The 27658-nt window shown below is 47.2% G+C and overlaps 5 protein-coding genes across 15 annotated transcripts; 3 read left to right on the plus strand and 2 right to left on the minus strand.

Annotated features, from left to right (window-relative positions):
- The first annotated feature begins 312 nt into the window (after positions 1-312).
- On the plus strand, positions 313-6269 carry LOC135262034 (serine/arginine-rich splicing factor 10-like). The gene is made up of 6 exons (XM_064348802.1): positions 313-504; positions 2045-2149; positions 3185-3288; positions 3601-3772; positions 4544-4600; positions 4909-6269. The coding sequence occupies exons 1-6, from the start codon at positions 440-442 to the stop codon at positions 5195-5197; spliced, it is 792 nt and encodes a 263-aa protein (XP_064204872.1). The 5' UTR covers positions 313-439; the 3' UTR covers positions 5198-6269.
- A 437-nt stretch (positions 6270-6706) lies between these two features.
- On the minus strand, positions 6707-10306 carry LOC135262033 (calcium-responsive transcription factor-like). 3 transcript variants are annotated; one of them, XM_064348801.1, is made up of 4 exons: positions 10064-10306; positions 8491-9514; positions 8129-8223; positions 6707-7829 (listed from the first exon to the last, which is right to left on the minus strand). In XM_064348801.1, exons 2-4 carry the CDS (start codon positions 9511-9513, stop codon positions 7706-7708), a joined length of 1242 nt encoding a protein of 413 aa, XP_064204871.1. In that variant the 5' UTR covers position 9514; positions 10064-10306; the 3' UTR covers positions 6707-7705. The 3 variants fall into 3 exon arrangements, with proteins under 3 accessions (XP_064204871.1, XP_064204869.1, XP_064204870.1); XM_064348799.1 differs by lacking the exon at positions 8129-8223; XM_064348800.1 differs by lacking the exons at positions 8129-8223; positions 10064-10306 and adding an exon at positions 9732-10001.
- Positions 10307-14655: 4349 nt separating this feature from the next.
- LOC135262035 (gap junction alpha-9 protein-like) lies at positions 14656-18709 on the plus strand. Its single transcript, XM_064348803.1, has 2 exons — positions 14656-16179; positions 17773-18709. The coding sequence occupies exon 1, from the start codon at positions 14663-14665 to the stop codon at positions 16175-16177; it is 1515 nt and encodes a 504-aa protein (XP_064204873.1). The 5' UTR covers positions 14656-14662; the 3' UTR covers positions 16178-16179; positions 17773-18709.
- Positions 18497-20145, minus strand: LOC135262037 (c-Myc-binding protein-like). Of its 2 annotated transcripts, none has more exons than XM_064348813.1 (5): positions 19907-20145; positions 19451-19523; positions 19285-19333; positions 18813-18948; positions 18497-18722 (listed from the first exon to the last, which is right to left on the minus strand). In XM_064348813.1, the coding sequence occupies exons 1-5, from the start codon at positions 19919-19921 to the stop codon at positions 18681-18683; spliced, it is 315 nt and encodes a 104-aa protein (XP_064204883.1). In that variant the 5' UTR covers positions 19922-20145; the 3' UTR covers positions 18497-18680. The 2 variants fall into 2 exon arrangements, with proteins under 2 accessions (XP_064204883.1, XP_064204885.1); XM_064348815.1 differs by having other exon boundaries at positions 18813-18942; positions 19907-20125.
- A 66-nt stretch (positions 20146-20211) lies between these two features.
- LOC135262036 (ras-related GTP-binding protein C-like) lies at positions 20212-26563 on the plus strand. Of its 8 annotated transcripts, none has more exons than XM_064348805.1 (9): positions 20212-20887; positions 21844-22047; positions 22206-22405; positions 22526-22640; positions 23403-23545; positions 24010-24158; positions 24301-25572; positions 25624-26032; positions 26072-26563. In XM_064348805.1, the coding sequence occupies exons 1-7, from the start codon at positions 20726-20728 to the stop codon at positions 24450-24452; spliced, it is 1125 nt and encodes a 374-aa protein (XP_064204875.1). In that variant the 5' UTR covers positions 20212-20725; the 3' UTR covers positions 24453-25572; positions 25624-26032; positions 26072-26563. The 8 variants fall into 8 exon arrangements, with proteins under 8 accessions (XP_064204875.1, XP_064204876.1, XP_064204877.1 ...); XM_064348806.1 differs by having other exon boundaries at positions 25624-26027; positions 26119-26563; XM_064348807.1 differs by having other exon boundaries at positions 25624-26004.
- Positions 26564-27658: the final 1095 nt, after the last annotated feature.

Consider the following 27658-nt stretch of genomic DNA (forward strand, 5'->3'; position numbering starts at 1 on the left):
ATGCGGGTCACCATAGACATCGGGTCACCATTGTGCACAAACCTGCATCCCTAATTCAGCAAATAATTTAACTAATTATATAATCAAGATCTGAGGCTGGAATGAAAACCTGCATACACACGGCCCTCCATGGCAACGAGTTTGACACCACTGATGTAGAATGAATGAGGTCTGGGTAATGCAGTCTGTTGTGGCTGTCTACCATCTTGCGGCTGAGCTTATGTGTCACATACTCCTGTACAGTAGGTGGCGATATTTCGTTTTAAATAGCTAAGAAAACAACCGGAAGTGGAAAAATACGGGCACGCGCACTATGTAAAAACGAACTGAGGCTGCGCAAGAGGTTCGCGCTACCTGAAGAGTTGCTGGATTCTGTCGGGGTACAGCTAGCGTCGTTCACGGTTGTTAGTTTTAAAGGGATTAAATATAACAGTAAATCATGGCCAGATATTTGCGACCTCCGAACACTTCCCTGTTCATCAGGAATATATCTGACGAGTCTAGGTAAGAAGCCGTGTTGTGCTATAAAATCGTATCATCCCCGCAAATACGTTGTTGGCCTGTAATTGAAACTGAAATCGGGCCTCTTGTTGCTAGCGAGCTAAACGTTTGCTGTAGCTAGCTACATCGCTGTGGCCCAGACCTTCAACATGCTTATAGATAGTTAAACTAAGTTGGCAATTTTTAGATGGTTTGTGTATTTATGAGCAGGTAGGTGCCTAAATAGGGTAGAATGCCTTCTGTAGCATGCAAAATTGGCTGCATGTTGCTCGTTTCAGCTAGGTGTAAGCACGCCGTAACCCGCGAGCGTGCATGCGTGGCAGACGAGCTGAGACGACCTATTCTTGAAGACTATATATATATATAATAACGCTCGGTTTGTTGGCATTTGTAATTTGTAGAAAGTTATGCCTTAATTTGTATTTCCAAAATATACTCTAGTTAACTGACTAACTAGCTAAATTAGTATAGCTACCTTGCAAGTGGTTTACTGGTTTCGTCTTTCTTAGCCAGCTACCTAGCTAGCGTAACAACTGCCTGTAAATGTTTTGCGTTAAGATAGCTAAGGTTATCTGCTGCTAGTTATCCTACCGTAGGCAATTGTACTGGGGGAGTGTCTCTAACGCGGAGTTCGGCTTTATTTGGTCATGGTTTTCGCTGTAGTGTCCGGGCTAAATTTAGCTTAAGTTGACTAGACCTAGCTGCTTTAGAGCGGGACACAAGTTTACACGTGAAAATAATTGTCTATATTTTGATACATCTAGCTTGCTACATCAGCTACATTTGTTAACATTCCCCTACATAGGAATCATTCATTCACACCGTTTATTTAGTCGAATCAAAGTTAAAGTTAGTTAGGCAGGTATAGTTAGTAACTTAACGCTGTCTAATGGTAACTAAATGAGGCGCCATACGAAACGTTATTTCCTGACTGAAGCTGGTGACCGAGCTAAATTAGTCTAGTTGGATTTTTTGTCATTTTTAAATGTGTAAGTTAGTTAAGTCAACTGCTTAAACATGTTTGAAGCGCACAACGGTTTAATACGTTTCACACGTTGGTGAAAGTGAAGTTACAGTATTAGGGTTGTTTAACATCATGTAAACTAAGTATTTTGTATGATTTAAAAACGTCTTTACAGTTGAAATCAAATATTTATGTGGTCGTTCCTGATGCAGGTAAGTTACAGTGGGCATTGAACGACTGTCCGCAAGACCTAACTAGTCTAAAGTTATGAACTGAGTACTCCTGAGAAGGTGGTACTTGCATTTAATTTGTCCATTGTTAACACTGGCCATTTTCCAAAATAGAAATTTATGCGAAACCTGACTACTCATTAAGTCACATGATCAGATCTCAGTCGTCATATCCAGACCTGTTTTAGCAGAACATAGGTAGCTACTTAATGAAGAAATGTTCTGTTATTACACATGCAGTTTATTTGGTTTAAATTGCTCTCTTGCGCTCTCTGTATTGGGCACGTGTGAGTTTGGAGGGTTTCTCTACTCAGTCCAGTGAAACTTGTATCATTTTACGATACTTCAGGCCGGAGGATTTGCGTCGTGAGTTTGGTCGTTATGGACCAATAGTAGATGTCTACATTCCAGTTGACTTCTATACTCGACGATCAAGAGGATTTGCATACATTCAATATCCTTTCTTCACAAGATGGGCAATGTCTTAATTCCTGTACTTTTGTTTGTGTAACTGACATTTTGTAATGCAAATATGAAATGCTCTGTTTTTCAGTGTGGGTTTGTGGTCACCCATGTTTGAATTTGCTTAATAATTTGATAGTGGTATTAGATTGGTAATTGGGTATGTGGGTGGTCCATAGTGCAAAACAAACATTTATACTATGGATAATTATTTAGTGGTTTAAAAAAAAGAAAGAAAAAAAAAATGTTATTAATAGACAAATTCTGTCTCCTAACCTAAATTTCTTCTGTTGTTGCCCCAGAGAATATAAAGGTGCACAATTGCGGAGCCCTTCAGAGTTATTCAGTGCCATATAGAGTAGATTCAAGATTATGTGACGACACAGACCCTAAAGGATGTCAGGCCGCAAGAAAGAGAGGGAAAGGGTGGAAATAAAGAAATGTAAAGCTTGAAGAAACAAAGAGGAAAAGAAAGGCGTCAAGTTGGGCATCGAGGCTTGGATATGTCTCCGAAAAAAGGGAGAGGATAAAGATTATGGGGGCCAGACGGTCGAGACAACCACGTTCCTCTGCAGAGCCCTTAAAGAGCTTTAAAGGTCAAGGTCAAGACCAAGGTCAAAGTCAAGCATTTTTAAAGGTAACCAATCTGAGTCCGTATCCTACCACAGGTGTCTGCAGTTGACATGCACTTCTTTTTTTTTTTTAAGAGTCCGCCTCGGCCCGTGCCTGTTGTGCCCCGAGGCGTGAACTGTTTGATAACGGATCACAATCCTAAGATGTACAAAATTGTAATTGCGACGTGATTTAATAGCCATATTTAATCTCTTGAATGATTGCAATGTAGAAGTGAAAGCACTTCTTTTTTTTTTTTTTGCCGTATCGTAAATTTCCGACACCCCACGTTTGGCTGCTGCGGCCACGTCGCGTCTGTACTTGTAATTGGGCGGGGGGATGGGGGGATGGGGGGGGGGGGACTGTGTCTGTGTTGCTGTGGAAACGCCGTTAAATCCTTGACCCGCCGGTCCACGTTCGAGGACGTGCGTGACGCGGAGGACGCCCTTCACAACCTGGACAGGAAGTGGGTGTGCGGACGACAGATCGAGATCCAGTTTGCCCAGGGGGACAGAAAGAGTAAGACGTTTCCTCATCTTTCCTTTCCAAGTGTGGCATACGAGTAACTGGAGTCTGCTTTTTATTAATTTAAGGATAATTTTCTTGCTAACTCGCCTGGCCTTTTGGTGTTCGATCTGGTTCGGGTAAATTTATTTTCAGTTCAAGAAGTGGATTGATATCCAGTTAATGTTTTGAGTAGGGGGGGAGATTTCCGTACCTGAGTTTTCTGAATTGGAACCGAATTGGCCCGAGCCGTGTTGGGCAGAGGCGATCCATGGCAGTGCGGTTGCGTTCCTTCCGGAACATTCTCTCTCTCTCCTCCCCCTCCAGCGCCCAATCAGATGAAGGTGAAGGAGAGGCACTCGCCACGGAGCTTCTCGCGGTACGACGACTGCGAGCGGGACGGGCGTCGCCGGCGGTCCCGCAGCCGGAGCTACGAGCGCCGCCGGTCCCGGAGCCCCTCCTACGAGCGCCGCCCGCGCCGCTCCGACAGCCCCCGAGAGTAAGGGCCACGCCCGCCGACAGCGCCCCCCCCCCCCCAAAAAACACACTCTCTACCGTTTAACTGTTTAAACTGACCAGTATCTCCAGAACCTAGTTAGAGGACTTACTGTTAAAATATAGGTTGGACCCCTTTTACTCTGCAATGGATTAAACACCTGATATGTCCTGTGAGCAAAGCTAACTTGGTGGTAAAACGATGAAATGTTGTCAGGGTTCTCACTCGTCCTGGAAAACCTTGAAAACCTGGAAATTTACTTGACTAGTTTTCCATGTCATGGAAAACACCTGGAAAATGAGAACATTTACAAAATGTCCTGGAAATATTTGTGAGGTCCTGGAAAATTGTAGGGTAGGCTATAAGTCAAGCTATTAAACAGTATATTTAGAGCTGAGATTGCATATTTTTCTGTATTTTTCTCCGCTTTTCTCATTTTTATTAGCTGCTGAGATTACACGGCAGCACAAAGTTTTGAATGGTTATGGTACTTGCACATTGCCCCCTGTCCACCACCGGCTTTGGGCTACCATTGTCCATGTTTCATGTCTGTAAGTCTAAGTCATGGAAATTGTCCTTAAAGTCCTGGAAAATGATTTCCTAAAAACGAGTGGGAACACTGGTTGTGATATGAATGGCCAAGATTTCCTAGCCGTGGGAGACGGGGAGCACTGCAGGGTTGGGTTGGAGGTTTGGGTTGTAGGGTACCTGTATGACTGGCGTTGGGAGGAACGTGCGTTTCGGTTTGGTGACGGAGCCCTTTGGGTCCCGCAGGTCCCGGGGACGGCCGTACGCGCGGCAGGGGCACAGCCGGAGCCGGGAGAGTGACCGGTAAGGCCACGCCGTTCTTCTGGAACGTTCCTCTACACCCCACCCCCTCCCCTTTTCCAAATATGGTCTGTGCAGCTGCAGGCACACTCTTATTGTCTGAACAGTGTTGGAGCTGTTGAGTGTTTGTGTAGGAGAACTTGTGTAAGGCACTGCCGTTGTACCCTTGCATTGCTTCAGTATATATCCAGCTGTATAAATGGATACAGTGTAAATGTTGTGCAAATCACTGGATAAGAGCGTCTGCTAAATGCCTGTGATGTAGTGAACAGTGATGTCACTGGTTAATGTCTCCCCGTTCTTTCCCGTAGGCACAGGCCGCCGCAGCGGGAGCACCACCAGCCGCACCCCCACAGCCGATCCAACTCCCCGTCGCCCCGCCCCAGGTCCCGGCCCGGGCCCAGAAAGGAGCCCCGGGGCGCGTCCCGCTCCCGCTCCAAGTCCCTGACCCCGCCCCCCGAGGACTTCCACCCGCCCCCCGACTCGCGAGAGTCGCACGGCTCCCACGCGCGCTCCCCCTCCCGCTCGCGCTCCCCGTCCCGGTCCCGCTCCCGCTCCCGGTCCCGGTCCTGGGCAGGGCGCAAGTCTGGGGGACATTAAACTCAGCCCCCCTCCGTTCCCCCCCCAGACGCTCGCTCCTCTCCTCTCCTCTGTGCTCAACACGCCTGTTTGGCAAAGGGGAACGCGTTGGTATGCAGTGTGTTCGGTCAGTTAACGCACACTCCTGGGTTGTTGGTTTAGGTAAAGGCAACAGCTGCTCTGGGTTTAAATTCAGGAACAGTTCTAGTTTGCCTTTTTTTCTTGATTTTTTATTTTTTCTTTCTTGTTATTTAAAGATGTGAGCGTGGCGGTTCTGACGCAAATGGATCGGTCCCCTTTGCAGACCCAACATGGCAGCTTTTTTTTTCACCCCCCCTTCCTTTTGTAAAAATGTGTTCAGTGTTTTGCCATTGTGCTCAAGGTTTGCTATGTGGCAAATGCGACTCTGCGCAAGTGTTAATGCTCAACATTTCAGTTGCATAATTTTCTACAGAAGCCGGAGGATTTGTCAGTTGAAATAACATTACCCCCACTCCCATCCTCCCCCAGGAATGGATTTCCAAATCACTTTAGGAATATCAGAATATAATCTCAAATATACTGGCATCTGTTCCTGGTGTGTGAATGTAAACCATTTGTAAACTTGCATCTCCTGTGGGGAAGAAGCCTACAGTGGTATTTTTGTTTCTAAAGGAAGTAAGGTTTTCACATGAATTTTCAAACTCATGGTCTTCCGCTTGTTTGTTTTTTGTAAAATGTGGCAGTTTGAAGCAAATATTCTGGTGTGCTTTTAATTCAGTTCAAGTTGTTTCTGTGTGTATATATAATCTCATCGAAAGCAATATTTGGGATAGTTTGGCAATAGCATTGACAGTGGAAAGGGAAGTTGTGCAAAAACAAAAGTCATTACTGATTCAAAGCTTCCCCTTGTAGGACTACTGTAGGTTTTAACATGTGGATGTAGTGTCATTGTGGTATTGCTCATTTTGTTTATTGGATGACTCTGTTTTTACATTACACCCCCATATTCCATATTCCCTTGTATATGACCAGATGGAAGAGTTTGTATGGTTCATAAATGCACCCCCTCCCTCTAAAACCTTTCATTAAAGTGGGTATGGGTTAGTAAAAATGCTTTGTGGATGTATGATTGTCTGCCGAAACAAGTCTGCACACAGCTGGGTTTAACAAATACAGCTAAATAACACTGCAGGACTTTTGGCACCAAGGTTCAAATATAATGGTAAGCAGTCACCCGCAAAGTCAACAGTCATGTCAAAGGCAAGTTTGAAGATTCAAATTGCGAAAATGTAGGTAAGTTTGCTGCTCTAAGCCAGGAAAACTCCAATGTGTCTTTGACAATGAAGCTGCAGTAGTTATCACCACAATTCACCAGACTACACGTGTAGATCCAGTTAGTCCTAAATCTCAGCATTTCGTTATGAACTCGTGTGCCATGAACCTCATGATCAACAGATTTTGCATGTAGCACCATGTCTTTGCCAAAAAAGGCACAGTTTAAAGTTTGGCTTTGCAGCTTAAGAAGGAATCAGAACTTAAATCCGAAGATGCATTTTATATATAAATATATATACATTTTTTTTTTTACATAAAAAACTGAGTCACAATCTTGACTATACACGTGTAAAACATTCAAATCTTCCATCAAATGAACTGACACAATGATCTGCGTTTTCAAATAGCAGTATAAACTATTCTGGTTCACTCCTGTACTTGAACACAGTAAAAACACTTGCAGTCTGGCTGGTGCATGTACAAATGTAAAATCAAGTTATGATTGAGCTAATTTAATTAAGAGCAGAAGATCCTGAAACGGATCAGCTCCTGTTTTGCACCCATGCATTTTAGTGTCCCAGCAGGGTTGGTCCATGGTCCCCAACCCTGTTCCTGGAGATTTACCGTATTACAGGTTTTCACTCCAACCCTAGCACATCTCATTCAACAGCTAGAGATTGCATTGTGCTGCTAATTAGTAGAATCAGGTGTGCCAAATTAGGGTTGAAACAAAAGCCTACAGGATGGCAGATCCGGTGGAACAGGTGTGGGAACCACTGGAATAGGTTGTGTGTTCAGAGGTCCACGTAGTTCAGAGGTCCTCAATCTCATCCAGAAAGGGCCGGTGTGGGTGCAGGCTTTTGTTCCAGCCAAGCAGTGAGACACCTGATTCTACTAATCAAGGTCCTTCGCAAAGACTACGCTAGTGGTTGATTAGTAGAATCAGGTGTGTAACTGCTCAGTTGGAACAAAAGCCGGCACCCACACCGGCCCTTTTTGGATAAGATTGAGGACCCCTGACGTAGTTCCTCCCTGGGGCCAACGACCTTGTGCCCACCTGCCAGTCCGTCCCTCTCCCAACGCCAGTCTGCCCCTCTCCCAACGCCAGTCCGCTTGTTCAGCGCACCCCGTCCCCCGAGGCTGCAGACGGGCCTGCGGTTCACAGCCTGATAGCTCAGGTCAGTCCGAAGGTGGGGGCGGCAGCAGCAGCGCCCCCCGGTGGCACGTCCAGGAAGTGCTGGGCTCTCTCCTGCATGGCCCTCGCGTCCTCCGTCAGCCTCTGCAGCACGGGCAGGCTGGTGCACTGGTGCACCATGTCCCGGAGAACCTCCAGCTCCAGGAGCAGCTCCTCCCTCTGCCTCCCGAGGGCCCCATCGTCGTCGGGACGACCCGCGCTCTGCAGGCGACAGGACCGCATTTTCCACAGTTTGCCGGAGAGCAGTTTCCACGCTGCCATGCCATGCGCCGCTGGCAGGCACTGCCTGCATGTTTCTGTGCTGACCAACGTGTATGCATCCGTTATCTTATGTATGCCCATATAGGCTGTTTGCTTCTTGACAGTAAGTTTTCAAATCGACTCACTGCATGAAACCAAATTGTATGTTGTATTTTCACAATTGCACTGATTATTACAAGTCATGTAGGAGCATTGTGTTCATTATTACTCCCACTGAAACATCCATCCATTGTCTATACCTGTTTGTCCTGGTCAGGGTCACTGGGGGGTGCTGGAGCCTATCCCAGCAAGCATTGGGCGAGAGGCAGGAATACACCCTGGACAGGTCGCCAATCTATCACGGGGCCCACACACCATTCACTCACACACTCATACCTATGGGCAATCTAGAGTCTCCAATTAGCCTACCTGCATGTCTTTGGACTTTGGACTGTGGGAGCAAACTCCACATAGAAATGCTGCAAGCCATACGACCTTCTTGCTGAGGCGACAGTGCTACCCACTGCACCACCGTGCCAACCCACTGAAGCACAGTGAACTTTAAATGGCGTCCTGTGCTCATGCACTCTTGCATGCCCTAGCTGAAAAAAGGACCGCTTACCTGCTGTCTTAGTACTAATACCTCCGCGTAGATATCGTCACAGTCGTCTGGCTCACACTGAGGTTCCTTGATATCGTCGTCTTGGTCCAGCTCTGCAATGCCCTCGCTACCCGGATTTGTCATGCGCCGCCTTACTTTTGCCCTGTAGATGTGGTTCTTAATGTCTTGCAGTTTCGGGTAATATCCCCGGTCTTGCGAATTGGGGGCGGCCGTGTCCGACATCCTGGTGTTCACCAGGTGCCTCAGTTTACCCTGCATCTCCGTGGCCTTTGTCACGCCCTCCCCGACCAGCTGGTCGATCCACTGTATGATCTGCGGGTGCACGGTCTGCACCATGCCGGACAGAGCCGTCGGAGGGTGTTTGGAATGGGCGCTGTCGAGCGGCAGGTCGATGTAGAACCTGTTCTCGACCTTCACGTCTCTCTCGTCCTGCAGGTCCTGCAGCAGCCTCTCCTTCAGCTGGATCTGCTGAATGCTGACGCACTTCTTGCCGATCACCGCGTACTCGGGGAACCGGCACACCTGCACGATGGAGATCCTCGCCTGGCACCCCTTCTTCCTCGTGCCCCGCGTGTTCGGCCGCCTCCTTTTGGCCGCGGGTCCGCAGGCCGGAGTGTAGTCGTGCTCCATCTCTTCCAAGGTCTGCAGCCCGGGCATCGCGGCGGCGCCGCCGTCCTTCTCCATCTTTTTTTCGTGTTCCCTTTTAGGCCCGAACTGACATTCCAGAATTTTCCTTCCACCGTGCATGAAGGGCACCCCGTCTTCGTTAAGGTTTGGGCAGCTGGACTTGGTGAACTTGATTGAACGAGTTGTAAACTTCCCCTTTTCCACTTTGCTGGGTTCAAAATTAAGAGGAGTTGACGTCCTGACACTGAACGTTGTGGCAGTGATGCGTCGGAAGATTTCTACTGCTTGGTGGACACTTGTCTCGTCTGTCACATAGCCGTGCATGTAGTTGCCATCACTGTAAAATCCTTCCAGCAAGGTTTCCAATTTAACAAGATTATCAGTGGACTCGTCCATTCTGGAGAAAAAAAATACAGTTATTCTTCGCTTTTGCCATCATTTGATATCACTGCACTTCTGACCATGATACATTTTCTATATATTACTAACTCATACTATGTATTAATTACATAAGGCATTACGCAAAAATGAAGTCTTAATCTGTATCTTAAAAGAGTGCGTTTAACATCCTCCGTCAACCAATCGCAACTTCAGTGACCAATCTGTTAACTAACTTCGCAAAGTGGCAACTTGTTCCGCTGAAACCTGTAGACAGGAGTAAGCCAGCCAACTCCAAAGGGCCGTACGCCGCTACATCTGACTGACCGATTGACTAGTCTCCAAAGAGGTGAATTGTTTCGGGAGTGTTGCGTCGTGTATGATGTGTATGCATTTCGTCATTTAGTTAGGAGCATGCTGGCCAGTTAAACATGACTTTGAGTACCTGACAAGCTAATTCGTAGTACCCCGTCATAACATAAAAGGAAACCTTAACATGGTGTAACATCAGCCTTAACAACCCCTTCGAATGTACCGTAATACACGTTACGGATGTTTAAAGTCTTACCGGCTCTTGTCTGCGATTAAAACCCGTTCGTTGTATATAGGGTAAATTAATTCAGTACTGATAAGGCTTCTACCATTACCACCTTGCCGGAGACTGGAAGCAGTGAAAGCATCGCGAAACAACGCGGAAGCTCTCGCGTCCTCCTTTTTTTTCTTCGGTTCATTTATTGAATGGGCGAAAACCAACTATAGCTGTGTATCGTCCTCTAGCGGCTGTAATTGAACAGATAAATACTTCATAGGCCAGGCTATTTTTTACAGTCTCTGGGCCAGGCTCTGGGCCAGATTATCTCCTTAACTCTAAGATTTCTGCGGTTTCTGTTGTAATTGGCAAATATTGTAAGAGGAAACATGCAAGTTAAGTGCAATCTAAAGAGCCAATAAATGGCAGAGGAAGTAAAAAAAATTATTTGTTGTAATTTATTTATCTTGAATCTTGAATTGAATTTTAAATCTTGCAGGTTAAATGTTACATCTAAGATGTTAAATCATAGGGATCCATAAAAACTTTGTAATATCACCAGGGATGTCAGTAATACTGCACACCCTTAAAACCCAGTTATAATGAAACACTCCAGGGAATCAGTTCCAGTTAATACTGCAACACCAATCCATAATAACCATAAACCAGGATGCGAATCGCAACACATCTATACAGGATATCGAAACTCCCAACACCAATACTAATACACACTCAGGGAAAATCAGCCCTTAAACTTCGCCACACACAACATTAGTAACTAAACACCAGGGATATCAGTAATACTCCCACACCATTATAATAACACCAGGTATATCAGTAATACTGCAGCACCCTGCCTATTCTTGTGGCAGAGAATACATCTCACATATGGGAGACGGTGTGGAAGACCCCAGTCAGCATTATACATGAGGGATATCAGTAATACTTCACATGTGATTAAAGTGCATTCTCAGCTTTCATTTAAGGGTATTTCACCATGTAGAAATTAGCACACTTTTTATATTTTTACATAAGACCACTTGCAATTACAGAGCTCATCAGTGCCCTCTTTCTTTTTACTGATGTTCCAAACAGTTGATTTTGGCCAATGTCACTGACTGTATTATTTTCTTATTGCTCAGCCTCATAATGGCTTCCTTGACTTTTATTGGCACAACTCTGGTCCTCGTGTTGACAAATGCCTGCAACAGACTCCAAAGGCAATCAAAAACCTACAATTAAGTCTAGATACTAAAAACTGTCTTATACCTGCACTAAGGAGCAATTGAAGACACCTGACTTATCAGAAACACCTGTGCAGCCATTTGTCCCAAATATTATGGTACCCTGAAATAGGAGTACTATGTAAAAAAAGTTCTGTACATAGTGAACCATTTCTAAATGATGGAACCAAAATGTACAAATATAGCCTTTAATAAAAGCCAAGAATCTGCACATTAACCACATGTGAATTCTGTAATTGCAAATCTAAAATGGTGGAGTACAGAGCCAAAGCAAGAAAAAAGTATGTCTTTGTGTCCTAAACGTTATGGCGCTCACTGTATAATACATTGAGCCGACATGTTATGTAAGAGGTTGGCTCGTCCCTTTTCAAAAGAACAAAATGGCGTGTCCGGGACTATGGGGCCCCAGCAATAGAACAGATGCAGAGACTGGGTTGGGCGCTCGGTCCAGGAGGACCAGTACAATTAGCAATTTGAACAAGGCTGGGACATCGATTTCCTCTAAGTGGAGCAACAAAAAAAAAAAAAAAACAGATCGCCGCTGCTGGGAAGAACTTTTAATTTAATTACTTTCGGAGGGACCCATCCAAGTGTGAAATGGGACGTGACCGATTGATTGGCCGGCAGGGGCAATTCATTGATCTAAAAGAACAGTGCGGTTGTGGAAAATTCAGGGGCTTCACGTGTGCAAACGTGTGCATGTGTGTGCATGTGTGTGTGTGCAAACATGTAAACACCACTTATTGTACTCAAAATCTCCAACCTCTAAACCAGGGGTGTGCAACTCCGGTCCTGGAGGGCTGATCTGCGTGCTGGTTTTTGTTCCAACCGATTACCATTTCTTACAGCTCTATAAACTACGCTGCTTCACTCCTGTGCTTGAGCACAGTGAAATCTCTAGGATGCACTTGCAGACTGTGACTCTAGCTGTTGCCTATACACATGTCAGACAAAGATATGATTGGGCCAATTCAATAAATGTTGGGAAACGTTGGCACAAAATCCTGAAATGGATTGGCCCTTGTTGTGCACCCCTGCGTCTAAACTCAGTCTTTCAAATGCAGCACGAAACTGCTGAACGGTTTCAGAAAACCCCGGGTCACAGAGGCCGGAGGAGAGGCCTGTGCTGACTGGACAAGAAGTGATGGACATCGGCAGCTGACTTCTCCTGAGGAGGGGCTTCTGGGTAAGTTAACCGTGAGCCTCTTCCTCTCCACGATGGGACTTCCCACATCAGCTGTGTAGGCTCTTGCTTTAGGTCCAAAACCACTTCGGGATGCAGAAAGTACTATAGCATCCTACAGTACACCGAGCTGTAGGTGTGGGGGGTGTGGTTCAGCCTAAATTTTAACTTTAGAATGACTAAATAACGGAATAAGCAGATTATGCCAGTGGCTCCCATCCTGTGTAACAGCTGAGATGGTGTTTGATGACTGTTTCTTACCTCAGAGAGTTCAGCTACAACAGGTCTAGCTGGCAGACTTCAGGCCATTTGTCATTTGTCAGGAAATAACGTAAATAGCGTCCCTCGCGTTATTTCTATAGACTCCTTTTCATTCAAATGTGCCTATCAGCTTTGAGTTGGATTTATTTATACTGTCTCCGAAAAAAAAAAAAAGATTCATAATTACTGGTGTACCACTACTTATGTGAAATAACTGCAAGGGTGGTTAGGAATTTTGGTCGCTCGCCCCTCAGTCCAGCACCCCCCCCCCCCTTCTATGCCTCTGGACAGAGATGGGGGGGCACCGCAGTTCGGCTGATCTAACGAAATCCCAGTACCGAACTACAGATGGGAAACAACGATTTTGAATATTTTGGCGGCCCGGTTTCGCCTACATAGCCCGCGGGGGTTTGTAGCACCCCGCTCTCGGTTCATACCGCTGCAAGTTAAGTGGCAACGATTTGCACATTGATTTCTGCTGGTTGTTTATAAGTTCTCACGCAACGTGACAGACCTCTTCATTTTGATGGAATCCTCAAATCACATTCCCCGGGAGTCATCCTTCCGTAAGGAGGTGTTATTTCTGGCCACTTTTCTTCGTAACAATTTTAGGATGGCGTGCCTTGGATTAAATTACCTCAAGAGGTGTCCAGATACGAAATGTCTGTATATATACATTCTATTTCACAAATGAAAGGTACGTTTTTGCTGTCATGCAGCTGTTTCAATCTAAGCATGTGCTAAGTCTGTATTTTAAGAGTGGAAATGTGCACGAATGTGCTGTGAATCTGAAATAACTGTCAATTGAAAGTTTGTAAAAACAAAATATGCAAGAATTTTAATTCGAGGGAAGATGTTATTTTCACACTTTAATCGACCATTAAACTGACATCTCAGGCCATGAAAGGCAGCATATATTTATTAGAAATAAAAATGTCTCTCAGTATTTGAAAAGGTAACTATTTAAATGTATAGTAGGTCTATCTGCGTATGGTTTATAAATCAATAGCCTACACGCGTTTTCGTATTTTCAGAGAAAGATGGTTTTTTATCTCTTTTGTGATCTGTAATTTACTATTTAAAGCATTTATATATTTAGCAGAATTAAAATCTGGAGTGAATTCTGCCACCATTCAGTTGAACGACTTGGAACTGGTTGTTCTGTTATACTGAAACAGTTGAGTTCATTGTTGATTTTGCTGTTAAGATTTGCAGCGTTTCCATTTGTACTTGAATTTAGCCAATGACATTATCCTCTTACTGTAACACATAGGCGCACAAACAATTCACATCTAATACAATATAGAAAACAGTTTGTGTTCATGCACAAGTAACTGTTTACAACTTTATTTATTAAAGTAACCATCCAGATATATTTAAAAACCTTTAAAAATATTCTATACTGAATAATCATCTGTTTAATATGTTGTTTTTCACCAAAAAAAGTTCAATGAACTACTGAAAATGGCTTAGTAGTATTTCTACACCTTTACCCTCATTGAGAATGGCAGAATCTATAAATATGCAAATAGGCGATTCTTACTGTTGTGTTCCCAGGATAACAGTAGGCAAGGCATCTGGATTCAAACCTAATTTATTATTACAAGCTATCTGCTCTGGAAATTGAGTTAAATGCTTTGACTTATTTAAATGTATACTACTGTGGTATATGGACCCACGATCCCCAGTTTGGAGAGGACAATGAATTTGTAGTTAAACATCGTGGCCTTAAATTCTGTCTAGGAATATTACCTCAATTCCAGTACTCTGAAAGAGGTCTGAAATTAATGTTTTATGAGGGAATCTGCAGTCCCTGGTGAAGGAATTTTTCAGAAGTTTTATATTGTCGACCCTACTATCGTTTTTGTTCCGTCCTACTTTCAGTGTCCTCAATTCTTTCCTTTCGTCGTTGTTCCCTCCGTTTTCCCCAGCAGCCCCAGCGGTGTGACGATGGGGGACTGGAACTTCCTGGGCGGGATCTTGGAGGAGGTGCACATCCACTCCACCATGGTGGGCAAGATCTGGCTGACCATCCTCTTCGTCTTCCGCATGCTGGTGCTGGGCGTGGCGGCGGAGGACGTGTGGAACGACGAGCAGTCGCACTTCGTCTGCAACACGGAGCAGCCGGGCTGCCGCAACGTGTGCTACGACCGCGCCTTCCCCGTCTCGCTCATCCGCTACTGGGTGCTGCAGGTCATCTTCGTGTCCTCGCCCTCGCTGGTCTACATGGGCCACGCCCTGTACCAGCTGCGCGCCCTGGAGAAGGAGCGGCAGCGGCGGAAGGCGCAGCTCCGGCGGGAGCTGGAGGCGGCGGAGGCGGAGCCCGCGGAGGCGCGGCGGCGGCTGGAGAGGGAGCTGCGGCAGCTGGAGCAGGGCCGGCTGAACAAGGCGCCGCTGCGCGGCTCGCTCCTGCGCACCTACGTGGCGCACATCCTGACCCGCTCCGCCGTGGAGGTGGGCTTCATGCTGGGCCAGTACCTGCTCTACGGCTTCCGCCTGGAGCCGCTCTACAAGTGCGAGCGCGAGCCCTGCCCCAACGCCGTCGACTGCTTCGTGTCCCGCCCCACGGAGAAGAGCGTCTTCATGGTGTTCATGCAGTGCATCGCCGCCGTCTCCCTCTTCCTCAACATCCTGGAGATCCTGCACCTGGGCTACAAGAGGCTGAAGAAGGGCCTGCTGGACTACTACCCGCACCTGCGGGACGACCTGGACGACTACTGCGTCAGCCGGTCCAAGAAGAACTCGGTGGTGCACCAGGTGTGCGCGGGCCGAAAGGCCACCATCCCCACCGCGCCCAGCGGCTACACCCTCCTGCTGGAGAGGCAGGGCAACGGACCCACCTACCCCGTCCTGGAGACCTCCTCCACCTTCGTCCCCATCCCGGGCGACCCCGCCGCCTGCAAGACGGGCCTGGACGTCGTCCTCCTCAAGGAGGCGTCGCCCGGCCCCGCCGAGCCCAACGGCGCCTCCAAAACCAACACCAGCAGCAGCGAGACGCGGTCGCCGCCCACCGACAAGCAGGGCGACTCGGAGGAGCACCCCGGCAGCGAGCCGCGGGAGGAGCCCGGGGGCGTCCCGGGGCGCTCCGCCCTCCCGGCGGACTCCTCCTCCTCCTCCTGCCCCACGCTCCTCCTCAGCGTGGGCCGGAGGCCGCGGCGGGTCAGCGCCCCCTGGAACTGCTCCACGGTGGAGGAGAGCAACAGCTCCGACGGCGAGGGCTTCGGCGGCGCCGGCGCCCTGGCGACCCGCTGCGGCTTCGCCGCGGGGCGGGCGCGGGCCGCCTCGAAGCCCGACCTCAAGCGGCTGAGCCGGCCCCAGAGCCCGGACTCGATCGGGGGCCTCAGCTCCGAGTCTAGGCCCAGTCACGACGGCGACAGCAGCCCGCAGCCCTTCCCTCCAAACCGCCGAATGTCATTGGCAAGTAGCGGCAGCAGCAGGCGAGCCCCCAGCGACCTGCAGATCTGAGCGTTAGTGCCACACCTCATCTCATCATCCACAGCTCACGAGGGGGGGGGTGGGGGGGCTGGTCAGGGGTGCACAACCAGACTCGTTCTGTTTTCGGGGATGTGACGTCGACTACTGCTCTTATTTAATCGGCTGGTTTATTTGATCTGAAATGTTTTTGATGCAGTCATGACGAACTGCGGCAGTAGGCTGCAGAAATGTTCTTGGTGAAAGCCTTTGACTTTGGTACAATATTGGAGTGAACCTGGCACTGACGCGTTCAGCCATTTTGAAAATCGGGCTGGAAAAAAAGCAGCGTACCCACAGACCCTGCAGGAGTGGTGTTGTGCACCCCTGGCCTAAGAGTAGGGATAGTAGGGGGGTCACAAAATCCATCGGTGTCTTTATGGACAAATTGGGTGCGTCCTAATACTCAAAAAAGGTATCCTCCTTTCCTCTACTACCACCTTGTCTCCTCCGTGCCCCAGAAACTGATCTCGGTGTCCCTTCCTCCCTCCTCTGTCCCAATAATTGGCAGAGATGGGCAAAGAGAACTGTGTTGGCAAAGCAGCCTCGAAACCCGTCTCCTCCCCTCCCTTCCTCCACATACATCCCGGTTGGAGACGCGTGGTAGAGGGGGGCGTGGAGGAAAGGAGGTGAGGAGGGAAAAGTAACGGGACACACCCTTGGATTTGGGCACGTCCCTGAAATGTGACATCATGGTTCTGACATCGTCACGGTGGGGGAATTTCCGGCAGCGAGCACGACATGTCAGTCTCACTCCGACAACGCTCAAGTAGTTTGGCTCCATGAATTTGAAAATGCTTTCGCCTGCTGCTCGTAATGACGCGCTAAGTAATGCAGTGATTGCTGCGGACCTGTCTGTTAAAACAAAAAGGGTGGTGGAAGAAATAAGATTCTGTCCAACTGCTAAATACAAACGAAAAATGAAAATGTGGTCCTAAAAAATGGTCCTACCATTGATTTTTATTTATTTTTTTGCTGTAGATCTGGTCTGCTTTATTATCCTTTTAGGACCTTTAAGAAAGAACACTTCGATCCATGGGATACAGTGTTGCATTTTCAGTGCATTGAAGCATTTGGGATCAACTGATTACATTAACAAAACAATAAGTTATAGCAATTCAGGTTTTTTCCCATGTATACACACTTCTCAGTACAATACACTGAGGTTTAGAATTTATAAATTTAGTAGAGGCATAAACCTAAACAGTAGAGAAAAAAAAACAGCACACAAAAGCTAAGCCCCCACACACTTTATATACACTCTTATACAAGCTCTTTAACCAGACCTGGGTCAAATACGCATTTGTTTTGGAGTCAAATACTTTTCTGTGCTCTATTGGTCTTGCCTGGCGTAAACTGAGCCTGCCAATATGACCAGAAGGCGGGGTTTGCGCTTTTTGAGAGCATTTCATTGGTTCAAATACACCAGACAAGATCAGTAAGAAGTGTAGAAAAGTATTTGAATCCAAAACAAATACGCATTTGACCCAGGTCTGGCTTTAACCTAACTTTTTTTTCCCCCCTCTCTCTCCAAGGCATAGTGCCAGACCGCAACATAAATACATTCAACTTGTTCTGTTCTCTTTCAGGTCACTGTGCTGCAGATGTCTTCCATCCTGAAAAAGCACTGAAGTAGCAGAACTGAAAACTGAGTTTTATTATATGCTGTAAACGAGAGGGCTGGGGGGTTTTATACACTGAATACTACGGTACTGTGCATTATACACAGTATAAATTTGTGGGGCTGGGAAACAAGTACTCACCTGCTATTAAATACTCATTTTCTTTATAATCATTTTTTTTTAAAAAACATGAATGAAGCCAGCATATAACTAATGTTAAATAACATTCTCCCCATCTGTACATTTCACTCGTCTATGCAGTTCCTCTTGGAGAATCAGATAGCAAACTCAGTGATTGACAGGGATCTGATTAAATCGCATTCATCGATCGAACATTACATAATCGGTCACATGGGCAAACACGAGACGCACCGAAAAGCCAGCTGTACGCTGCATCAGGAGCGGTATGCAGCAGGAGATTGATTTGCATCGATAGCGAACTCATACTGATGTGCAAGTAGGCCCATGTGCCTCCATACTGAGAACACATTTGCAGTGGGGTATGCCACTAAGTCGATATAACCTAAATTAACATACGAGATGTTGACAACAGCAGTAGGCATGCCTTGTTGCAAACAGTCAGAAAGCAGGTGACCACAATTTTTATGTGCTTCTAAACTGAGAAATTACCATCCAAAAGGAACTGCACTGCTAAAGATCTTTAGCAAATGATTTGAGGGTTTGACAACCATTTTGTGCAAATGTGTTTAATTCAGATAAACATTACTTGAAAAAAGTACTTGTACACTCCAAAGGACATTCCAGACAGAACCCAAAATCCTCAAATGAACACTTAACACAAATAAAAAAAAGTGTATCCTTTATTTCCAGTGGTGTCCCATGTTAACAGTGAGCGTTCTCGGAGCTAATCGGCACTACAGAGTCGCTCCTTCTTGTGCTGGTTCATACTGCAAAAGCTAAAGAGAAGGACAGAGGAAAGAACAGGTTAACGGTGTTCATCAGAACAATATGCGCGAGCCATCAAGCCTTCTAAAACAGAAGCACACCCTATTTTTCAGTCCTCTGTTCTCCTCCAGGAGACGCTCGTATTGCTGCTGGACCTCCATCATCTCCGAGCGAAGCTTCTCCGCCTCTGCTGGCGCGGGGCCGGACAACCCGAGGTGCCGCTTCAAGAAACTAGCACTCGTGTTAAGGATAGGGTTCACCCGAAAACTCATTTTCACTTGTTTTTGCTAATAATAAAAAAAACTTGTCAAACTGTGTGTGAGAGTCCTACATGAGGTTTCTATTCAATTCTGAGAGGTTAGTGGAAAAAAACTGTTTAATGAAAGGTCACAAGCAGCCGCATCCTGTGGCTGACAAAAAGTCTGTTTAATTCTGTGGCCCTTTCTAATCGATAACTCAATGAATTGAATGCAAATCAAGGGCGATGTTCGGGAGGCAAGCTTTCTTTAAAAAAAAAAAAAAAAAAAGTATAAAAACCTGTCACTCAGTTTTTACGAGTTTATCAAAGGATACTCCGAAGCGTTGATGGGTTTATCATTTTCTTCGTACAGCGCTACCAACACTGCAAGTAACGGATAAGTGAAAACACTGCTTTTTTCAAGGCCATAGCAAATTGTAGCACGACAACGAACATCATTGCCAATGTTGCATTATTATGGAATTTTCCAATGGATCCTACCACTGGTCAGGCTGTCAAGGACACCAGCCTTTTCCAGGTACCTTCGGAACTGTTCCCGTCTGGATTCAGAAGCCTGCAAGAAACGGCCATTTCCTTAAGATAAAATTGTTCAGTGGACACGAGCCGCAGAGAGAATGCATTTCATATTTATAGACTGATATATTAGGCTACGCCTATTGAATAGAATGTCGATTATGCCTTCAATTTTACACGTTAGCCTTATAACCTGGAGAACAACTACAACGAAATGCAAGGCACACAAATGCAAATAACGTAAGACGTATGCTTGCATAGCCTAACAAGCCAACTTATCACTCCAATTAGTAGAACAAATAAATTTCAAACTCAGGAAACTGAGTTTGTCCGCAAGCGTGGGCATTGCGAACAGACGGGAATTATAGCGAGTAAATGCGAAATAGTTCCTCAAAATATTTATAAACAAAGTACTGCACTTACTCTATAATGCGCCATGTCGATAAATCAGGCAGTTTCAGCACCGGTGCTAACTATCGACATAATCAGCTGAAGATAAGTCTACAAGTGAGCACGCGCCGCTTTTTAACGACTCATCGCTCGGCTGTGCAAAATTAACAAGCGGTAACTACGGGAAATGGACAAATGGAAATAAAATGTGTTAACTGATTTGATGGTTCCCCTCACAATAGCATATATTTCGACTGTAAATCAGGCAGGCATGCGATAAAGGCGCGAAGCTACATTATTAACATTGTTATAAGAACTACCCGCTTGCCAAATTAGTGGAATCACCTGCTGTTTGTGGTAAAAGCCACTAGCTGTGAAAACTACTCGGACCAGTCGCGCTTTACGATGAAGGGAGAACTTCAGTTCATTATCATTTGCCTCAGAAACACGCCCCACTACACGGCTAGGTGGTTCAGTCATGTGACTGCAAACATATGACACGGGATGAACGACCCCATGATATGGTTTTCCGGATTGACGTGGTCACAAGCCAATCAACTTATCAAACTTTCAGAAAAGTGACCAATCGGAGAAGAGGAGGTGGAAGTAAGCGCAAAATTGCTGGGCAAGAAACAGGAACACTAAATATTTCAAGAAGATAGGGAGTTTTTTCATTGTTTATTATCGCTCTCGCTTTCATTTTTATTATGGCTATTGGCCATTTCTAATGCTTGTTATGGTAGTAGTTAATAGGGTTATGGTTTCTGGTTTGGGGGGAATTCAGGAGTACAACTAATCGAAAGTGGGATCGAGGTCCGAGGATCGGGGAAACAAGCTTTGCGTCGGGTCAAAATGTCGAATGAGTCCGATAGTTTCAGGGTGGACTCATTCCCTAAAGACTTTGGGTATGGAGTGGAGGAGACCGATATCGAGGAGGGTTCGACATCTTCCGACAGCAAACCAAGGATACTGTTGATGGGATTACGACGAAGCGGCAAATCGTCAATACAGAAGGTAGCCTGGATAGAAACACGAGTTAACTAGAATAACCTTACACGTCATTATAATAGCGTGTGCCCTGGTATCTTGTTTTAGGCACCTGCTTTGTCCCATGGGGGTTAGTTAACTGTATGCCAGCATGTGCTGACATTTGTCATCGGGCTAGTCCGGTTAGCTGTTGGATACTTCTGTGTTCAGAATCTCTGCATGCTTCACTGAACTTCGGCGAAATTATTCTTCAGCTTGCGAGACTGTCTGTGGAGTCAACAGGCCAGTGATTATAGACCTTTATTAATAATAAATATATCTCATTTAAACACAAAAGTACCCGTGATGTTCAGTAAAAAATATAGCCCTAGTTATTCTGTGTTCTTCGGAGAAGGGGTTGCCAAATTTTACTAAACGTTTTTGTCGTGCTGTCGATGAGATCCCGTAGATTGCGTGAATATGCACACTGCGTACGTAAGCTGCCTGCATAAGCCTGTACGAATATATTTCCTCATTTGGCAGGCTCGTTTTGTTCAAAGTTATTTAACACCATTATTAGGCAAACGACCTGAGGTATAAATAACATCAAGGCTAACTACAAGCACCAAAGGACAGCAACACTGTACATATTGAATGCCATTTAAGCTGATAAGTCTCGGCCACAACAAGAGTGAAAAGAAACGAGATATTACACGCACAAATACCGTACTTACAATAGAACAGAATGAGCTTTAACGAAATGGGTGCTTGCCAGAGGAGAAAGTGCTCCAACTGTGGCTGTAATTCAAAACTTGTTTCAGGGCTTTAAGGGGGTCTAGGTGGAGAGAAATGTCTGCAGAGGCAGAACTTCAGCACCTGCCTGAAGAGAGATAGGGAGCTCACAGCTATGACTGCGGCTAGCTTCTCTCCCACCCTCCACCCCTGTCAGATTGAGGGCACGGGGATGCTTGAGGTGGGCTGGCTGAACTGACTCTCTCTGGCAGGTGGTGTTCCACAAGATGTCCCCCAATGAGACGCTCTTCTTGGAGAGCACCAACAAGATCTACAAGGACGATGTCTCCAGCACCTCCTTCGTCAACTTCCAGATCTGGGACTTTCCTGGTCAGGTGGACTTCTTTGACCCTGCCTTCGACTATGAGATGATCTTCAGAGGGACCGGTGCTTTGATCTTTGTTATCGATGCCCAGGTGAGCTCATCTGTTGGGTTGGGACGACATAGTATTGTAACAGTATGCCTTTATTCATCCCACTGGGGGAGCCATTGCATTCTGGGTTGAGAGTACAATTTGCAGCATAAATTTGTGTGTGTTTGTGCGTGTGTGGTCGTGTGTGTGTGTGTGCACAGGACGATTACGTGGAGGCGCTGGGAAGACTCCACCTCACAGTGTCCAGAGCCTACCGGGTCAATCCTGAGATTAACTTTGAGGTCTTCATCCACAAAGTGGACGGCTTGTCTGACGACCACAAGATCGAGACCCAGAGAGACATCCACCAGAGGGCCAACGATGACCTAGCGGATGCCAGCCTGGACAAGCTGCACCTCAGGTCAGTTTCGTAGGCTGAATCCAGCGCCCTTACCTTACCCTGTATCTTGCCTACATATATTTACACACAAAACCTACTCTTCAGAGGGATAAATGTCCTGTCTAACTTTGTGTGTTTCAGCCTGTACCTGACGAGCATCTACGACCATTCGATATTTGAGGCTTTCAGTAAAGTCGTCCAGAAGCTCCTCCCTCAGCTCCCAACTCTGGAAAACCTCCTGAACATCTTCATATCTGTGAGTCCCGCCCGTCAATCAGGTGACCCGTGTCCTGGCAGTTCCCGCCCACTGGAGTGAGCATGCACTGTCTGCCCCCTAGTGGTGGAATCTGTGTCAGGAAGCACAGATTTCAGGGCCCTGCCACCCCCCCCGCCCCCCCACCCAATGTCACTGTTTGTCTGCTCCTGTGCCGGAAGTCCTTGGGGCTATGGGGATTTGCACAGTTAACAGGGTGAAGTGTTTTGATTTGGCCACTCTTTGTGATATCATATCTCCCCCCCCCCTCTGCAATTGGCCTTATATGTCCGCCATCTTGGAAGTGATTCCAACTGAAAAGAACCTCCCCACTTAGACAGTCATAAAACTGCACATGGAAACCGTGACAGGACTTCCCATTGGCAGCCTCATATTATGACAGTTAAATTGTATTACAATTAAAATTGTTTCTAGAACTGATAGGTAGCTTTTCAGATGTATTAGCAGTTGGGAACTTCATGCAGCATTTAGATTTCCCTGGATCTGTTCGCTCTTACTTGTTGAAGTGGCTCAAAGGCTCTTTCTGCCAAACTAGGTGGTATTTTAGAGCCTGATCTTTTTGTTTTGCGCTGTTGTTACTTTAGGACGCTTAATATAACTGCTCTCTGTGTGGAATGTATCACAGGTGTGCACATAGTGAGTAGGTCAGGTCAAGCAGGACGTTTTGATTTAATAAATGAACTGCATCAGCCAACCCGGCCACAGGTACAGTGTAATACCCGTCTCTGTCTCTGTCTCCGGCAGAATTCGGGGATAGAGAAGGCCTTCCTGTTCGACGTGGTGAGCAAGATCTACATCGCCACTGACAGCCTGCCGGTGGACATGCAGTCCTACGAGCTGTGCTGTGACATGATCGACGTGGTCATCGACGTGTCCTGCATCTACGGGTGAGCAGCGGGGCGCTTTGCGTGCACTTCCTGTGATGTACTTCCTGCGACGTACGCTGGACACGCCCTCAGCTCCCAGGTCCTTCCCGGTTCCTTCCCTGTTCCTTCCCGGTTCCTTCCCTTGTTCCTTCCCGGGCCCTTCCCCGGTCCTGCACGAGGAAGCCCAATTTGCTTTGTGTTCAGCAGCGCATTTTTCGGATGAGTTATGAAAACACTTCGGAAATTTTATAAGCATCTCCGGTCCAGTGACACGGTGAGATGTGAAGAATGGTCATTGTGCTGTTATTGCTGGGTATTTTTTGTCCCTTACCAGGTTTAAAACATTGCACCTTTTGTGTGTGTGTGTTACACAACCAGCAAAGTTCCCCAACATGCTCCAGTTTTACTGCGGTTAAGAACATTCTTGGCTGTGGTGGGTATTTCTGTGTTGTGATTGGCCGTCCCCGTGTGGTCATGTGTTCCAGCTTGAGGGAAGATGGCAGCGGCAGTGCCTACGATAAGGAATCGCTGGCCATCATCAAACTCAACAACACCACGGTGCTCTACCTGAAGGAGGTGACCAAGTTCCTGGCCCTGGTGTGCATCCTCCGAGAGGAGAGCTTCGAGCGGAAGGGTGAGCGAGCGAGCAAGCACGGGATTGGCCGGGCCGGAGGGGGTGCTCAGTTCTGATTGGCTGATGGGGATTATGTTAAGAGTCTGAAAGGGTGAACGACGCCGCGGTGCTCACGCCGTTTCTCCGCTGTCTTTGGCCGCAGGTCTTATAGACTACAACTTCCACTGCTTTCGCAAGGCCATACAGGAGGTGTTTGAGGTGGGGATGTCCGCCCAGAGGACGGGCCTGCCGCAGCTCGGGACCCCCAGCCCCAAGGCCATCGCCCAGAACGGGGCCCCGAGGAGCGCCATGTAGCCGCGGAAACCGGAGATCGAGCGAGCGAGAGAGAGAGAGAGAGAGAGAGAAGGGGGCTGTACCCTCGGTCCCTTTTGCATGCGACGAAAAAAGAAGCCATAGGCACTGTCTGTGAGCGGGACGGGGGGACCTGGGGGAAGCAGCCTGCCCTGTCCCGGGACCTGTGTGGGACACAGACGGGAAAACCTGGAGCAAAAAAAAAAAAAAAAAAAGAATCATTTTACAAATCACTAAATACAAGTAAAAGGGACCCCGTCAGCCAGTAGGGGGAGCTACAGCACTGTAAAGAACAGCCCCCACCGTCCCCCTCCCCCTCCGCCTCCACCTCCCTCTCCCCCCCCCTTCCCAAATCTCCTCAGGATCCACCCTGTTTGTTTGCATATTGCCGGGGGTGGGATCCCTGCACACTGATTTTAAACCCATTCTTGAGTTGGTTAGCCAGAAAAGTTGTGAAATGCTTTGCATTAATGTAAAACCACTCCCTATATCTCACTGGGAGGGGAGGGGGGGGGGGTGTACCTTCAACTTGGGTGGGGGTGGGGGTGGGGTGGGGGGGGAGATCGGTTTGCTTAGTCCTGGCAGGACTGTGGGTTTTTTTGTAGATTTATCCTTTTTTCCACTCCTACCCCCCTCATATTGGGGATATTGAAAGATGTACACAACAGACACCCCCCCCCCCATCTGTACATACAGTCTACCGTCGTTTACCGTTCTCTGACACACCTAGGCACGTGTACCCCAAAGCGCGCGGGTAGGCGGGACAGACCCCCGAGGAAGCACAACTTTGGGAGTAACTGGGTCCAAAGCCGGTCGATTTTCTGCATGGTTGAGTGTGCATGTGGGTTGAAATGAGTAACGGGGCATCCTGATGGGGATTCGCTGCAGCGTATCTCTTCGAGGGGCTTGGGTGATGAGGTGACGCTCGGTCTAAGGGCATCCCGGTGAACTGTTTACAAAAGTGTGGCACTGTGACTCGACTGAGCGAGGACGACCCCGTTCACGGGTCTTAATACCTGTGTGTGTGTGTGTGTGCGTGCGTGTGTGTGCGTGCGTGTGTGTGTTTGTGTGTGTGTGTGTGTGTGTGTGTGTGTGTACGGAGGGAGAGCCTCAGTGTGAGGTTGTGTGTGTGTGTGTGTGTCTGTCTGTGTACAGGAGGGAGAGTCGGTGTGAGGTTGTGTGTGTGTGTGTGTGTGTGTGTGTGTCTGTGTGTACAGGAGGGAGAGTCAGTGTGAGGTTGTGTGTGTGTGTCTGTCTGTGTACGGGAGGGAGAGTCAGTGTGAGGTTGTGTGTGTGTGTGTGTGTGTCTGTCTGTACGGGAGGGAAAGTCAGTGTGAGGTTGTGTGTGTGTGTCTGTCTGTGTACGGGAGGCAAAGTCAGTGTGAGGTTGTGTGTGCGCGTGTGTCTGTGTATGGGAGGCAAAGTCAGTGTGAGGTTGTGTGTGTGCGTGTGTCTGTGTACGGGAGGGAAAGTCAGTGTGAGGTTGTGTGTGTGCGTGTGTCTGTGTACGGGAGGGAAAGTCAGTGTGAGGTTGTGTGTGTGTGTGTCTGTCTGTGTACAGGAGGGAGTCAGTGTGAGGTTGTGTGTGTGTGTGTGTGTACGGGAGGGAAAGTCAGTGTGAGGTATGTGTGTGTGTCTGTCTGTGTACAGGAGGGAGAGTCAGCGTGAGGTTGTGTGTGTGTGTGTGTGCTTGTGTGTGTCCTGAGGAACCTTTTCCTGAATTTTGTGGATAGTCTTGTTTCCTTCTTACCTGTCCATTCAGGGTCTTCTCACCTGTGCTGTTTTTTTTTGGACGATGATTAACATTAACATTATTCTTCCGACTAAACCAATCTAATAACCTTTTTCGTCTGAGGTAGAGAGAAGCTGTCATGGCCTGCTAGCGCACAGCTAACGGGCTCAGGGCTGAAGGCGGGGTCGCTGTCCACGCGGTCTTCAGCCCGTCCACAAAACCTCAACAATTCTGCCTTACCGGTATCCCGCAGGTCACACGGCGCAAGTCAGCGAAAGGGAAGATATCAGTTTCAGCGGAGATAACCAAACACTGCCTCTTTCACTTATTTTGTTGGAAAACTGTGCTGAGTTATTAAAAGTTATTTTTGCATTTAAGTGTTCATTTCGTTTGCCGTTTGTCATTTTCTGTCCGTTTCGCACGATACACACATCAGCGGCGCAGAATCAGGCGACGGGACATTTTCAGAGAGACGCCCGTGCTGCTCCTGAGTGAAGGGTTGTTATTTATATGGTGGAAACTCATCCAGACAGGAAGGGTATGACTGTGATCATGGCAACCCCTCCCCCCCTTCTTTTTCTCCACCCTGATTCCACTTCCCATCTTCCACATTTTCCCCGTCTACCTTATATTCCCCTGTCCCAAAAAGATCCTCTCTCTACCTTCCCTTTTTCCTGTTCATTCGAGGGAAAACAGATTGATCACCTGTCACCGGGGTGTCATGGTCCGACCAGTGCTCTCATGAATCGCTAGCAGGATGTTGGTGATTTTTGAATCTGGGCCTTTTCTTCATTTGCACTCATTGTACGTCGCTGCGGATATGCTAATTGCCCACACTGTAATACAGCATTATTTTTAGAACCGTGCTCTCTCGTGACCCAGACACTGGGGGCGACATAGCTCAGGAGGTAAGACCGATTGTCTGGCAGTTGGAGGGTTGCCGGTTCAAACCCCGCCCTGGCTGTGTCGAAGTGTCCTTGAGCAAGACACCTAACCCCTAACTGCTCTGGCGAATGAGAGGAATCAATTGTAAAGCGCTTTGGATAAAAGAGCTATATAAATGCAGTCCATTTACCATTTATCATTTACACTGCATGTGCACATGATACGATGGGGGTTTCTGTGCTAGCTTGCGAAGTAAACCAATAGCATTGTAGCCTGTCATGTGTTTGCTGTAGTTAGTTTTCCATTCAGATGGCTGTACAACCAGCAAGTTAGTTATGCAACTGCATCAATGGCGGGGAACATAAAACAAACTTCTGTAGCCTACAGTGTGCAACTGGCTATGGGACCGTTTTAACTTGCTAGCAAACTGCATTGTCTTGGTTTGCTTGCAGGCAAGATCATTTTGAATTACATTGGTTTAGAGGATATGCGTATCCAGGGCAACTTAACCATAACATAAGCGCATTCACCTGAATAATGTGCCTAAGTGTCCGTTCTGGATAACAACATTCCCAGACCAGCGAGTGTACAT

Source organism: Anguilla rostrata, chromosome 8 (genome assembly GCF_018555375.3).
Source record: "Anguilla rostrata isolate EN2019 chromosome 8, ASM1855537v3, whole genome shotgun sequence".
Lineage (NCBI taxonomy): Eukaryota > Metazoa > Chordata > Actinopteri > Anguilliformes > Anguillidae > Anguilla > Anguilla rostrata.

Excerpts from the sequence above, each read along its gene's own strand:
- LOC135262034 (XM_064348802.1), top strand. The coding sequence starts at position 440 with ATGGCCAGATATTTGCGACCTCCGAACACTTCCCTGTTCATCAGGAAT. Across the intron at positions 3,289-3,600 it reads TGCCCAGGGGGACAGAAAGA|CGCCCAATCAGATGAAGGTG; the intron begins GTAAGACGTTTC and ends CTCCCCCTCCAG. Across the intron at positions 4,601-4,908 it reads CGGAGCCGGGAGAGTGACCG|GCACAGGCCGCCGCAGCGGG; the intron begins GTAAGGCCACGC and ends TCTTTCCCGTAG.
- LOC135262036 (XM_064348805.1), top strand. The coding sequence starts at position 20,726 with ATGTCGAATGAGTCCGATAGTTTCAGGGTGGACTCATTCCCTAAAGAC. Across the intron at positions 22,406-22,525 it reads CTGGACAAGCTGCACCTCAG|CCTGTACCTGACGAGCATCT; the intron begins GTCAGTTTCGTA and ends TGTGTGTTTCAG. Across the intron at positions 22,641-23,402 it reads TCCTGAACATCTTCATATCT|AATTCGGGGATAGAGAAGGC; the intron begins GTGAGTCCCGCC and ends TGTCTCCGGCAG.
- LOC135262035 (XM_064348803.1), top strand. The coding sequence starts at position 14,663 with ATGGGGGACTGGAACTTCCTGGGCGGGATCTTGGAGGAGGTGCACATC.
- LOC135262033 (XM_064348799.1), bottom strand. The coding sequence starts at position 9,513 with ATGGACGAGTCCACTGATAATCTTGTTAAATTGGAAACCTTGCTGGAA. Across the intron at positions 7,830-8,490 it reads TATTAGTACTAAGACAGCAG|AGCGCGGGTCGTCCCGACGA; the intron begins GTAAGCGGTCCT and ends TGTCGCCTGCAG.
- LOC135262037 (XM_064348813.1), bottom strand. Across the intron at positions 19,334-19,450 it reads CCTTGACAGCCTGACCAGTG|TGTTGGTAGCGCTGTACGAA; the intron begins GTAGGATCCATT and ends CGTTACTTGCAG. Across the intron at positions 18,723-18,812 it reads ACAGAGGACTGAAAAATAGG|CTTTTGCAGTATGAACCAGC; the intron begins GTGTGCTTCTGT and ends CCTTCTCTTTAG.